We start from the raw sequence: 12,130 nt of genomic DNA on the forward strand, positions 1-12,130 counted from the left end.
TTGCCGTTATTTTTAACACGCTTCATAGGTGTTTTTAAAATGGTTCGGAAAACCACTATATCAACATATCTGAGATTAGTTTAAAAGGAAGAATAAATTAGAGTGGTTGTTCCACATTTGTGCAAAGTTTGAAGTCCATTGAATTTATTTTAAGACTTCAGCAGCGCTTTGTCCTCGCACCATATTTCAGTCATTTTATTACATGAAAAACTGCACTTCGATTGCGCTTTCAAATTTTCATGAATTTCTGAAAAATAAAAATTCGCTGGAACCTTTAAATATGATTTTTAGAATTAGGTCACCTAAGGGTATCTTTGGGCAAAATATGAGCGATTTACCAAATGGGTCGTTGACTGGCATTTCTCAATCCTAACAGTCAGCCATTCTTAAACTCCTTACTGCTCACAAAATCTGGAATATTTGAAACTCTTAACACTGTTGGCTCACAAATTACACATACAGGTGTACTAGATAAATTTGAGGTATCTACCTTCTGTCGTTCTCACTGTGTTCATCTTTCATGTAATTTTGAAATTACAAATGACATAACTATGGCAAACTTGTATCTTATGAAGCAGGGATTTCATTAGTAAGGCACCTGGCAAATTGACCATCTTGATGAGGAACGTTTTTCTTTTAAAGAAGTTCAGTACAAATAGTTTTGCCTGCCTGTGAAAAACTTGGCATAGTTCCACATTATTTTGCCCTCAGCAGTGTTGGAAACTAAATTTTGACCGCATCCGCAAATCGGGTGAAGGGCTGTAGAAAAAAATGCACTCGCCCAGTTTAATTTTCACTCGCTGAGAAAGATACATGTATACCCCCCTCACCGCTAAATACCTGTTCAGGATTGCAGGCTGATTTTGCCGTTTTTTGTCCTGCCTTTTTTGATTAACTTTTGAAGCAGCTTAGAAATATATTTTCTCACGGTGATTATTTATATAGCCTTACACGTGTGTGCCATACTGCTGGTCTCTACTTGAGCTGACAGTGATTAGTATGTGAGAATTAAAGATGGCACATGTGAGGAACAAGGATGTTTGCTTGCTAAGGAATGAATCTCAAGAAGATTTGTCAATAAGAACTGTTTTGAAATTAAATTGCCTCCATTGCTGTTATCTTTGGGTTTAAGGTCTTCAAGTTTCATTCTTCATCTGAAAGGAAAAATGTCATTCTTGCATGTGATGACAAGTTGTTTACTCCTGTGTCTCAATAAATTATTCTAGTAATGCAAATTCAGTAGCTGTTTGTTTCTCAAGCTGTGTTTCGGGTAAAACTACAGCAATGTGGAAGCTGTATTTCATTTGGTCTATTTATGAAACATTAAGTTGGGCATCCCTATGTGCCAACTTGGCGCCAGGGGACAGGTGAAGGTGAAGTGAAGAAGTTGGGCATCTTGAAAGATGAAAAAGGGTTAAATAAAAACACTGGTAAGTTTTCGTTTAGAGATTTTCTTGCCAAAACAGAAAATAAAAAAATAATGTTATCAATATTTAAGCTTAAATAATTTCCCAAAAATGAAAATTGTACTCGCCAAATGGGAGACTGATCAATGATTTGTACTCGCCCGATGATCTTGCATTGGTGAGCGGGTGAGCGCTAATTTCCTACACTGCCTCAGTCTGGTGCTGTCTAGAGGTGTGTCTTTTTTTAGGTCCTATAAAAGTCTGCATGCGAGCCAAGTGGCCTATCAGGCTGGAGCTTATCCTGGTTTCTGTAGCATGAAGCGACTAGGAGCATTTCTACTCCCCCCTGGATGGGATGCTAGTCCATCGCAGGGTTACCCCCACCATTAAGTTCGCCGGTACCCATTTATACACCTGGGTGGAGAGAGGCACTGTGAGAGTAAAGTGTCTTGCCCAAGAACACAACACAATGTCCCCGGCCAGAGCTCGAACCCGAACCACTCGATCCGGAGACGAGCACACTAACCATGAGGTCCTATACAAAAGCAAAAATGGCATCATAGCCATTTAGTTGTAAGAACTATATAAAATGTTGGGCAGTCAGTATTCATCTAGATGTAAACTGAAAAGGTTAATCTCTTGTGCTCTTCAATGTAGCTCCAAGTGCACCTCGCAATGTTAAAATCCAAGAGGAATCAGCTACATCTTTGCTTGTGACTTGGAAACCACCAGAGTACCCAAATGGAATTATTCAACGATACAGGATACTCTACTCAAACAATTCTGGAAAGAACTACAGCACCACAGACATTACAAAAGGCTTGAAAAATGAAACATTATTTTATTTGTTATCTGGTCTCAAAGAGGATACAGAGTACAAGATTTATGTAAGTTCCTTGTTTTTTGATAGTTATTTAAGTACATTTACAGTTAATTAGTAATGCATTAGACTAACAGTGTTGCTTATGGCTTGAAAACATAAAGCAAAGAGGATCATTATTAAGTTGGTTTATTATTATATTTATTCCCATGTAAACTGTATACCCCAGCTTTTGTTAGTCACTAAGACAAACCTTTACACTCCTTCTGGTAGCTTCCTACGCAGACGCACTTTAGGCTTGTCATACAATTATTGTCCTTCCCATGGACATCTGCTAAAACACAGGGCTATTTTCATAGTCCAATCACCATGCACTTTCTAATCAAGGCAGTAAACCTTGGACTGGAAGAAATTCTGTAAGAGACTTCAACCAATAATAGCAAGGCCTTTCAACGAGTGTGGGGGTAAAACCGTTGATTTGAATCAATACCAGCAAGAAGCTATAGACATATGTCATGAAGCTTCGCTGACTTCATCGTTTAGCAAAACAAAAGGTTTCTTTTGTTTTTCGTTCAACAAAAGATCTCCAAAAGATGCACTAGCTTGGAAAACTGAGTTTTTTTTGCATACGTTATTTCTTGAAAATGAAGCGCAAATCAACAAAAGCAATTACGCAATGATGCTTTTCATGTCGAAACAAGTCAGTCTGCCAAAAATTAGCTCGATCCTGCAAAAAATACAAATTGGCCCAAAAAGCAATATATGCTCTTTTTGCACGAAAGCCTTCAATTCTACCAACTCGTACTGGATTAGAAAAACTGAATATTTACTTTGACAGTACTACTGTTGAATTTGATGTGACATGCAACTGTATGGATTGTGGTTATTGCCCCAAGGGAGCTTTTTCAGTTTATGATTGACTTTTTATTACACATGAAATGACCTGGCACTGATTGGCTCTAATAAAAGTAATTTCCCCTTGATCTCCAGCTGGTCTTTAGTAGTAGAGAGAAAAAAAATGCTATGTTTGTTTAGGAGTAAAGGGCAAAAAAATGCTCTGTTTGTTTAGGAGTAAAGGGGAAAAAGTGCTCTGTTTGTTTCAGCAGACATTCATGTGATGACCCTAAAGAGCATCTACAGTATTGTGCAAAAGTAATGAGAGCGTGATTCGACAAAATTCACGAATTTCTGGGCTTTTCGATGAAAAATGGCGAAGTTTTGTTCACCTCGAAAGTTCTAAGAAAATTCAGTGAATTTTCCTGCTGCCCATTGTTTTAGTCGACGTGAATTTTCGCGCAGCGATTCGTGTAGCGATTCGTGTCTACTGATAATTTGGCAAGATTTTTCGAGGGAAAATTCGCTCTCCTTGAATTTTCCTTCAAACTTTCTAGCAAAGATTTGCTCTGTTCGTTAAGTTTCCCATCAATTCCCAGTAGTAAAATGAATAAAGCCAGAGCAAAACAAGAATGTGCGCGATAAAAACCTTAATATCGTCGCGAGTGATAGTAATATCTCAAAGCCTTTTCTCACAAACTTACCTTGCTTATGTCAAGAGAAAGCTGGTATCACTTTGTTTGTTACAGTCTTAAAGCTCACAAGCTCAAATGGTCTGTTTGCCAACCTGTTTTCATTGAACAAGAAATGCTACTCGTGGTAGTACTCGTGGTTCAGCCACAATGAACCCAGGCTCTGTGCGACCTTGCGATATTACTGTCAAAGGTTCGAAGCTATTATCAAACTATTCAGGCTAGTCTCTTACAGCGGGAGTACAGTATAAGCTTAAAATAAGAGCATCTCATTTTGGCTCAGTTCGCGTAAGAATCCTTTGGCTTTTGCACTTGCCATCCTAACGTCTCTGCACTTTTCCTTCCCTAATTCCATTTCTTTGCACTTCCAACATGCTCAAGTGTGGTCGCATGTCTCCATCTCTTATTTACGAGTGTGAAATAAAGAGGGATTGTCGCGAATAATGTACTATCCACATGGCGGGCAGACAAGAACGTGGCAAATGTGATAACAGGTGAGGGGACTTGGGACGTGGAGACCTGGCACTAGATAAACAACATGTCTGCTTGTCCATCGATCACTGAATTTGATGTCACTTTGGATGAATTTTGAGGTGAAGTAGGCCTTCAAAAAGACCATATTAAGAATTTCACTTTCATCTGAGTTTACCCGGACTAGCAGTCCGACTTTTGTACCTGCCTTCCTGATACGATGACGTGGCAAAGCTTAAGTTAATGAGTTCGTGTCATTGAAAACAATCAAAGGATTCAAATTCTCTACATTCTTTGCCATGAAAGATGGAGTAACACATTAACAACAGTGAATTTTATACAGGAGTAAACGATATATTGATGGCTCGATACTGGTCAGTGCACTGCACTGCGATATTTCGCATGCTGCAAGCGGAATTATCCCTCTGGTAAGGAGTTTTCATTCTGGTCTTGAAAATGCCACTAATTTTTGTCCTTTGTTTTAAAGAAATAGCACTCAAGACATTGTGAAAAGACGCTCAAATTTTTGGGTGAACTTTCTTTGAAAGTTCACGGAGACAAAGAACAAAATTTGCGCATTTTGCTCTCATTACTTTTGCACAATACAGTATGTATGAGGATGTCCTGCTTGTGTTTTCCTTTCATTTTGTTCTCAAATTTGTTTAACATGGAACAGCCACTAATATTTTGATCTTCATACTGTGTCTGGCTTTACTTTGCCATATAGGTTCAAGCATTTACGAGTTATCCTGGAGAGGCTAGCAGTCCTGTCACTTTCAACAAATTAACAGGTGAAAATTGCATTAAGATCAATATTGTTACAGAACACAAGGAACAGAAGTTCCAGATTGCTGGATGTTGGCACAAGGAGGTCCAAGATAAATAAAAACATCCCAGAGAAAGCCACAGTGTATTAATGAATTTTTTACTTACCTACTACAAGTTTTGATGTAGGGCTAGAAAAATGGAGCTTATATGTAGAGCTGCATAAATTACTTGCTTTCCTTTACTGTACACACAAGTACTGAGGTTATGGCGTAATGAAATTAGGAAAAAACCTTGTAATGTAATTGTTCGAAATTTTCCTTACATAAATCATTTTAACCAAGTATAGGATGGACTGAGTGAAGCAAGTTTAGTACAAAAAGACCTTTAGGGCTTATAGGGCTGATATTCTCCTAGTACAGTCCCAAGCTAGCTTGTTTGAGATTTATTACATCACTGAAAATGTTTAGAAAAAATGCCATGATCATGCACTGTAACTAAATATCACAAATTTCAAGCATGCAATTCTGATTGAGAGCTGACTGGGGGTATACTCACGTCTAATGTTAAACAAAAAAGAAGGGAAAGAGAGTTGGAAGAAAGAGAAAAGGAATCTTTTATGTGAAGGTAAGTTCTTTCAGAAATGTCAGTCATTAAAGAGGGTCATGAAGGGGGGTACCAAATCCCAGTTCCCAGCTTAAATTTGGTCCAAATCCCAGTTACCAAATCTAAAATCCCATTCCCAGTGATTGTTTGCAGACTAATGTGTATAATTAATTAAATGCGTGACTGACGTCATTTGGATACACACATCCGTTCACCTGGACAGAAGAAAATCTCTCATTCTTCTGGTGAGCAGTCGTCATGTTGATCGGTGCAGGAGAGAACCTGCACAGGCTGTTCATCAGACTCACCTTCTGGATGTTCTGCACTTTCCCCTGGCACTGAGCTTTTCGCACGAGGAAGTACAAACTGCAAATCTAATGGATTAAACAATGTCTGTGTTTTATACAAATTCAGAGGCAGTGTCCCAGCTCTTTCCATTGTGTTGTCTTCTTGTACACTTTACTGCCTTACACACTTGTCGTATTGTTTTGCCCACACTCTCATCTCTGCTTCATAATTTCTGGACAATCTTTCTCCGACCAGTTTGGGAATTTCAACAAGGACCAACTGGCCAGTAGCAGAAGGTTCAACAGGGTAGTATGAGTTGGGATGCTTGTAATAATGTGCGGACCATGGTGTCACTCTCTTTACTCCTTCTTCAACTGATGAACCAAAAATCTATGCGTATTCGTAGAGAGTAAATGTTTCCTTCTTAAAATGAGTGACTGCATGTTGGTTCTGAACATTTAAGGTCAGGAGTGATTCTAATTCAAGTTCACCTCGAAACCTGGATATGAAGACAGATCTTTGATGTTGTGCTCTACCTTCATGAAGCGATTGTGCCATCAGTTCCAATGACTTCAAACACTTGTTTGATAAAGTACCCTCTGGCACATCAGTGGTTTCTTTTGCCAAGGACTGTAGCTCTCTTGCCTTCCGTGAGCAATGCTTCATGTACTCCAGCACCTCAACCACCATAGCCATTGCTTCATTAACCGCCTTATGTGGTTCTCTAACTGTGCATTTTTTGGAATGAATGTCAAAAGCCTTCACAAGGACTTGTAACTTTCCAAGGAACTCTGCAATCCCTGTCAACAGTCTGTTGATTAGTTTGACCGTGCCAGAATCAGAGTGTGTAATGTAAATGTTACGATCAAATTCACGCAGATTCCAATTGGTTGACACAGTTTCGAGTGTGATTGTGAGCCTTCACTAGCACCTTTACTGTGTCCTGCAATCACAACAACAGCCCCAGATTCAAAGACCTTAACAGAGTGTTCTTCGCAGAACAAAATATCTTTACCAAGCCAAGCAACATTCACTGCTCGTGATGATATGGGTAGGCCATCACTCCCTCTAACAATTCTTGTTACACCCTGTGATGGAACAAAGACATGAAGAACACCATCTGCACAAACAGCAAGTTCATCCCCTGAGAGTGCCAAAGAACTAACATTTGTCCAACTGTCTACATAGCTGCACATGACATTCACTGCTCCAAGGACACCTACTCCATCAAAATCAGTTGTGATTGAGTAAATACTCTTTGTAGGATGCACCAATTCACATGTCACCATTTCCAGGACATAAGTTTACAATTTTCTGTGTGTGTTACAGCATTTTTTGTGTTAATACACTTGATTTCGATTATCATAGTCTGCGAATTGGACGCCATTTTTGTCTTTCCCGCCACGTGCAAAAATGCGCATATCATTCCATCAACAACAAACCGCTGACCAGGAAAACTGACGGAACTTAACAATAAAACCATGTGGAGCCTGGTAGCTAGAATGTGGAAACGAAAAATGTGATGATTCTTTGTGCTTACTGAGGTCTAATGATGCAGAATTTTAATTCTTTATTCAAAAGAGTAGGCTCAGTTTAGCAGTGGTGTCAAAAATAGGGTCAGAGAGTGCTAAAAATAAGAATCCCTTTCCCATTTTCAAAATTGTTCATCCCATTCCCAGTGGTTGAATCCCAGTCCCAGTGCAGTAAATCCCATTTTCCCAGCCCAGAAAAGGGCAAATCCCAGTTCCCATTTTACCCCTTCACGCCCGTCATAAAACTACCAGAAAATCTTCAAGAATGATTGTGCAGGATCATTCAGAGTAATCCAATTGGTTGCTTTTATTTATTGATACTCTGAAATAACTAGTTTTGTAATAATCTCATTATTGTAGAGCACAAAGTTCCAGTGACAGCATGTGATTAAAAATAGGATGTTATATATAGTGACAGTGTGGTGGTTTAATGGAGAAACTGGATTCTGAATTATTGAAAAGCCCTTGTTGGTCAAAAAAATCTGCCAAAACTGTATTATACAGTGTTGCATAATTATAGAGTTTTCACTTGGTTTCTGCATCAAACAGAGACTTTGTTTTTGCTTAAGTGGAATGCATTTTACAGATCTGTATTACTTTTTATCTTCTTGTTTAGGAAATGTTTCTGAACGAAGTGGTGTTGATACAGGGTCTCTTTATGGTGGAGTATTTGCTGGAATAATTATCTTGGCTTTTGCAATTATTATTGTTGCTCTAGTGATAAGGTAAGGTTAAAAGTGTTATGTTATTGTGTTTGATGAAGGAGCTCAATTTATGCATAGGAATAAATCAGAATAATATTGAGGTTCTACTGTTTGTTTTAATACGATTTTGATTATCACTCCGAGATTTATTTTCTGGGGCTTTTAGCCAACCATATGCATGCATCTGCTGTTTACAGGTATTGAGCATGAAAAGCAAACAAAATGGCAGTGTTATGAGCAGTGGCACATCCAGGGGAGGGAGCCCCTTATTTTGGGTAAAAAAAATTTGCAGAAGGAAGAAAACCTGGCAGGGCTAGTAAATCCCCTTCTTCCCTCCCCCCCCCCCCTTACCTTAGCTCAAGGTCTGGATCCGCCACTGATAAGGACATTCAAAATGGCCTCTTTTATTGATAAGACAATGCTTATGGAAGAAATAAGGTCCCAGCTTTTCATGCTTTTACCTGCCTGAATGCTAGGAATGAAAATGAAGCCTCGGAACAAGTTTTGAAGAAAAGAGTTGATTAAAGTGTTCAGCTTGTACTGATGACTGATTGTAGGTTGACAGTCATTTTGTGGGCTTAATTTTATGTTTCCTAGAAACATGCAATAAATAACAAGCAAAGGAGCCATACCTAGATGAATTATACAACAACATAAGATATAAAGGCATGAATGATCATTGCAGTTGTTATACACAACTTAAGCAGCTGTGAAATTAAAGCCTGAAGAAAAATTCAGGCTTGATTGGGATTCAAACCCATGACTTCTGCATGCAATACCAGTGCAGTGCTCTACCAACATGGTCCTATCAAGCCAACTGGTTAGGAGCTGGTCACATTGTGAATTTGTGATATACCCATGAGAAGACATGAATGATCATCACAACATAACCAGCTCCCAGATGGCTTGATAGCTCACTTAGTAGAGCACTGCACCCATATTGCACTGGTCATGAGTTTGAATCCCATTCAAGCCTGAGTTTTTTAGGGGGTGGGGGTTCTTAGGGGTCTGCTTTTCAAGACACCCAACATGATGGGATTTTGTACAATAAAAGAGAATTTGTCAAAACATGGACCACAAGGGAGTGCTTTCTACATTTTGAATGTGTTTTGCACTTTCCTCAACTGGACACCCCAAACTCAGAGGGTGCCTTTAGTTCGTATTTTCATTTAATTTGACATTCAGCTTTGATAAGTTTTATTTGTCAAACTGGGTAATTTATATCGGACAATGGGAACATGATTATTTATCAATTAATGCACCCTATATAATTGGTGTTGCGGTGTACAAGTGCTTGGAGAAACTGTGGGATGATATAAGAACATCATATTTATATGGAATAATAATAATAATTTTTATGGTACTTTTGTAATCCCCTGTTAAAGTGGCCGTTAGCAAATTAAAATTTAAGAAAAATAAAAACTGACCTGAAATTCCACACTCACAGGAAACATAGAAAACGAAGGGAATCAACAGAACTTAAGAGTAATCGTTATGCTGTTGCCAACTCCAATGACAGTGGGATAGGAGACAAGGAATCATTGGACAGAGTACCTGGAGTCAAATATATGCAAGGGCGGCATGGATCAGAAGGTTCGGAATCATGGGTTTAGTTAGTATTCACAACTATCTTAATTGACAGTATAATCAAGGCAGATATTATGTGCCAGCCTTGGTGCTAAACAAATTTGGGTATTTGATTGCGGCTTTGTTGGAATTCACTGAGTTTCTTACATTAGTGTGATGTGTCCTTGGTCTTGATCATAGCTCATTTAAAAGTAGAGTTAAAGCAATTATGGCATGAGCTAAGTAACCATTAGTTTAAAATCTTCTGTCTAAAAAAGGCTGCCAAAATAAACACTAGGAAGGTGATAACGTGGTACATGTACTCTTTGAGAAGTTTGTTGTACCGAGAGAAGTAAATCAAAGTAATGATCAGTTTACCAAAGACAGTGGGATGTTATAAAATGTAAACAAAATTCACGATAATGAATTAGTTGTGGGAGAAATATTAAACAAACATGAGAAAAAAATTGACATCAAAATAGATTTGCCTATTTTAAATTTTCATGTGTGCGACATAAGCAGCCTGTTTTAAGTTATGTCAGTTTTTAATGAGCTGAACATGCATTTTAACTGCTTAAATAAACCTTAACTATACCTGAAGGTACCTCATTTCCATTGAGATGTAGAGCAATGTTTGCTTTTGTAAATACATTTATTTCTAAAATCAGAATCTTCGGGAAGCTTATCATCATGTGGATTGCAGAGACAAGTGTGGTATTTTAAATACTTTTGTATAATATTTAGTGACAGTATGACAAATCGTGTGCTAATGATCATGGTGCTCTTTTCACATGGTTGAATACTATGATGTAATATAAAGTAAACAAGCAGTAATCATGCGGCAGAATGTTTTTTCTTGTTGCAATCAAATGAATGATTTCAAATACAAAAGATGGAGTGCCAAAAGCGGCATAAAAGCTGCCAAATATTTGGGCAGCCATTTGTAAATGTTTGTGTTTTCAGTTTCCACTTGAAACAAAAACACCTCAAAAGATTTATCATTACAATGTCTCATTTTCGTTATGCAGCTTTTGGTACTCCAGATGTACAGTTATTTATTATGCTGCAGAATATGTGTGTTACAACTTATAATTAATCTCTAAAGGTAGTTTGTTCTTAACGGCTTTCTTTGCTTGCAATGATAGTGATAGTAGGGGTGGTGAATGGTAAAATCTGAGACTCTGCCAAAACATCTGTGAGCTAAGAACTTTGTTTTTAAATCCAAGACAGACTTATATTATAAGTGCTTTTTGAAAATCTGACTCTGAGACTCAGTGCAGAGAAAACCAAGCCCCAGGCTTGCCTGACTTCTCTTAACCAGACTTAATTATGCAAAGCGTTCTACCCAATTTGGACAATAATCAATTATTAGATGTTGGTGGCTAAATATTTGATCTGACAATTCCCTCTAAAGTTATAGGTATATTTGAACCACACGCGGGACTTTGCAGTTAAATGTTATCCATTTAGTTACTTTTTTGTTATACTATGCAAAATCTAGTTTTGATTAGCATCACAATCCTTGAGCAAAACATAAAATATAATTTGTGATGAACATGCATTTAAGTGCGACACAATGGGGACATGTGATAGTACTGTCAGAGGGTTAGAGTAGAGCTGAGTTCACAACATTCCCAAAATGAAACTTTATGGCTAAAACAAAAAATTAGGCTACTCGAGAGAGGTTTCATTTTATTTAGCAATTTAGCACTTGTTGGAACGTGGAAAAAAAGAACTCCAGTATTTCTTCACTCTTCCTAAACTTGTCTTTGTTTTCTGTACTTTTCTCAAGTCAGGGAAACAAGTTTGAAAATTTCCTGACTTTGTCACTTTGTCAAGAAATATTCCAGACTCAAGTTACTACCCCAGAATTAATATTTTTTGATCCTTTTTGTGATCTTGATCACCAATTATTGGCCAAAACAAATCCAACAGTGCAACACCTTCTGGTGGAAAGTTTGAGACTTTGAGACAAAAAAAACAACTCAAAAGTGAGATGTTCTTGGTTTTAAAAGATGGAAGAGACCCACTTTTTGCCTCATGTCCACATAATCAAAGTCATGTGGACTCAAGGTATATGTAACCATTCTTTGCATTCCTAATACAAGATTCCTGTGAAGGGCAGCTCTGGAAACTGGTGGGTTACAATTAATTTTGTTTATGAAAGACAGACAAAAAATGTTGAATTGATGGCAGTTTGTGCCATTGATTTTGGCAACCATGCTGTTATAGCAGATTCAAGACACTCCATTTATTCCTTTTTTAATGGGGACTGTCATGTAGACCATGAAGACCTTGGAGACTCAAGCACTTGTGACAGGCTGTTTTTAGCATTTTATTTTGTGTCCGAGCCCATGGTTTACAAAACTCACTTGCAATTCAATCAATTTTGGTAACAAATAACAGGCTAAACGTTGAAGTGACGAGTTTTAGTCACACATTCAAA

General features: G+C 37.9%; 1 protein-coding gene across 2 annotated transcripts in view; it reads left to right on the top strand.

The window, feature by feature from the left end:
- LOC145467661 (receptor-type tyrosine-protein phosphatase S-like) overlaps positions 1-12,130 on the top strand; it is a 76,836-nt gene that overhangs the window by 41,888 nt on the left and 22,818 nt on the right. For both annotated transcript variants that reach the window (XM_081451256.1, XM_081451257.1), the window contains exons 10-13: positions 2,064-2,293; positions 4,951-5,014; positions 8,031-8,139; positions 9,566-9,711. In XM_081451256.1, the coding sequence (XP_081307382.1) occupies positions 2,064-2,293; positions 4,951-5,014; positions 8,031-8,139; positions 9,566-9,711 (549 nt within the window). The remainder of the gene's footprint in view (positions 1-2,063; positions 2,294-4,950; positions 5,015-8,030; positions 8,140-9,565; positions 9,712-12,130) is intronic.

Source organism: Orbicella franksi, chromosome 14 (genome assembly GCF_964199315.1).
Source record: "Orbicella franksi chromosome 14, jaOrbFran1.1, whole genome shotgun sequence".
Classification (NCBI taxonomy): domain Eukaryota; kingdom Metazoa; phylum Cnidaria; class Anthozoa; order Scleractinia; family Merulinidae; genus Orbicella; species Orbicella franksi.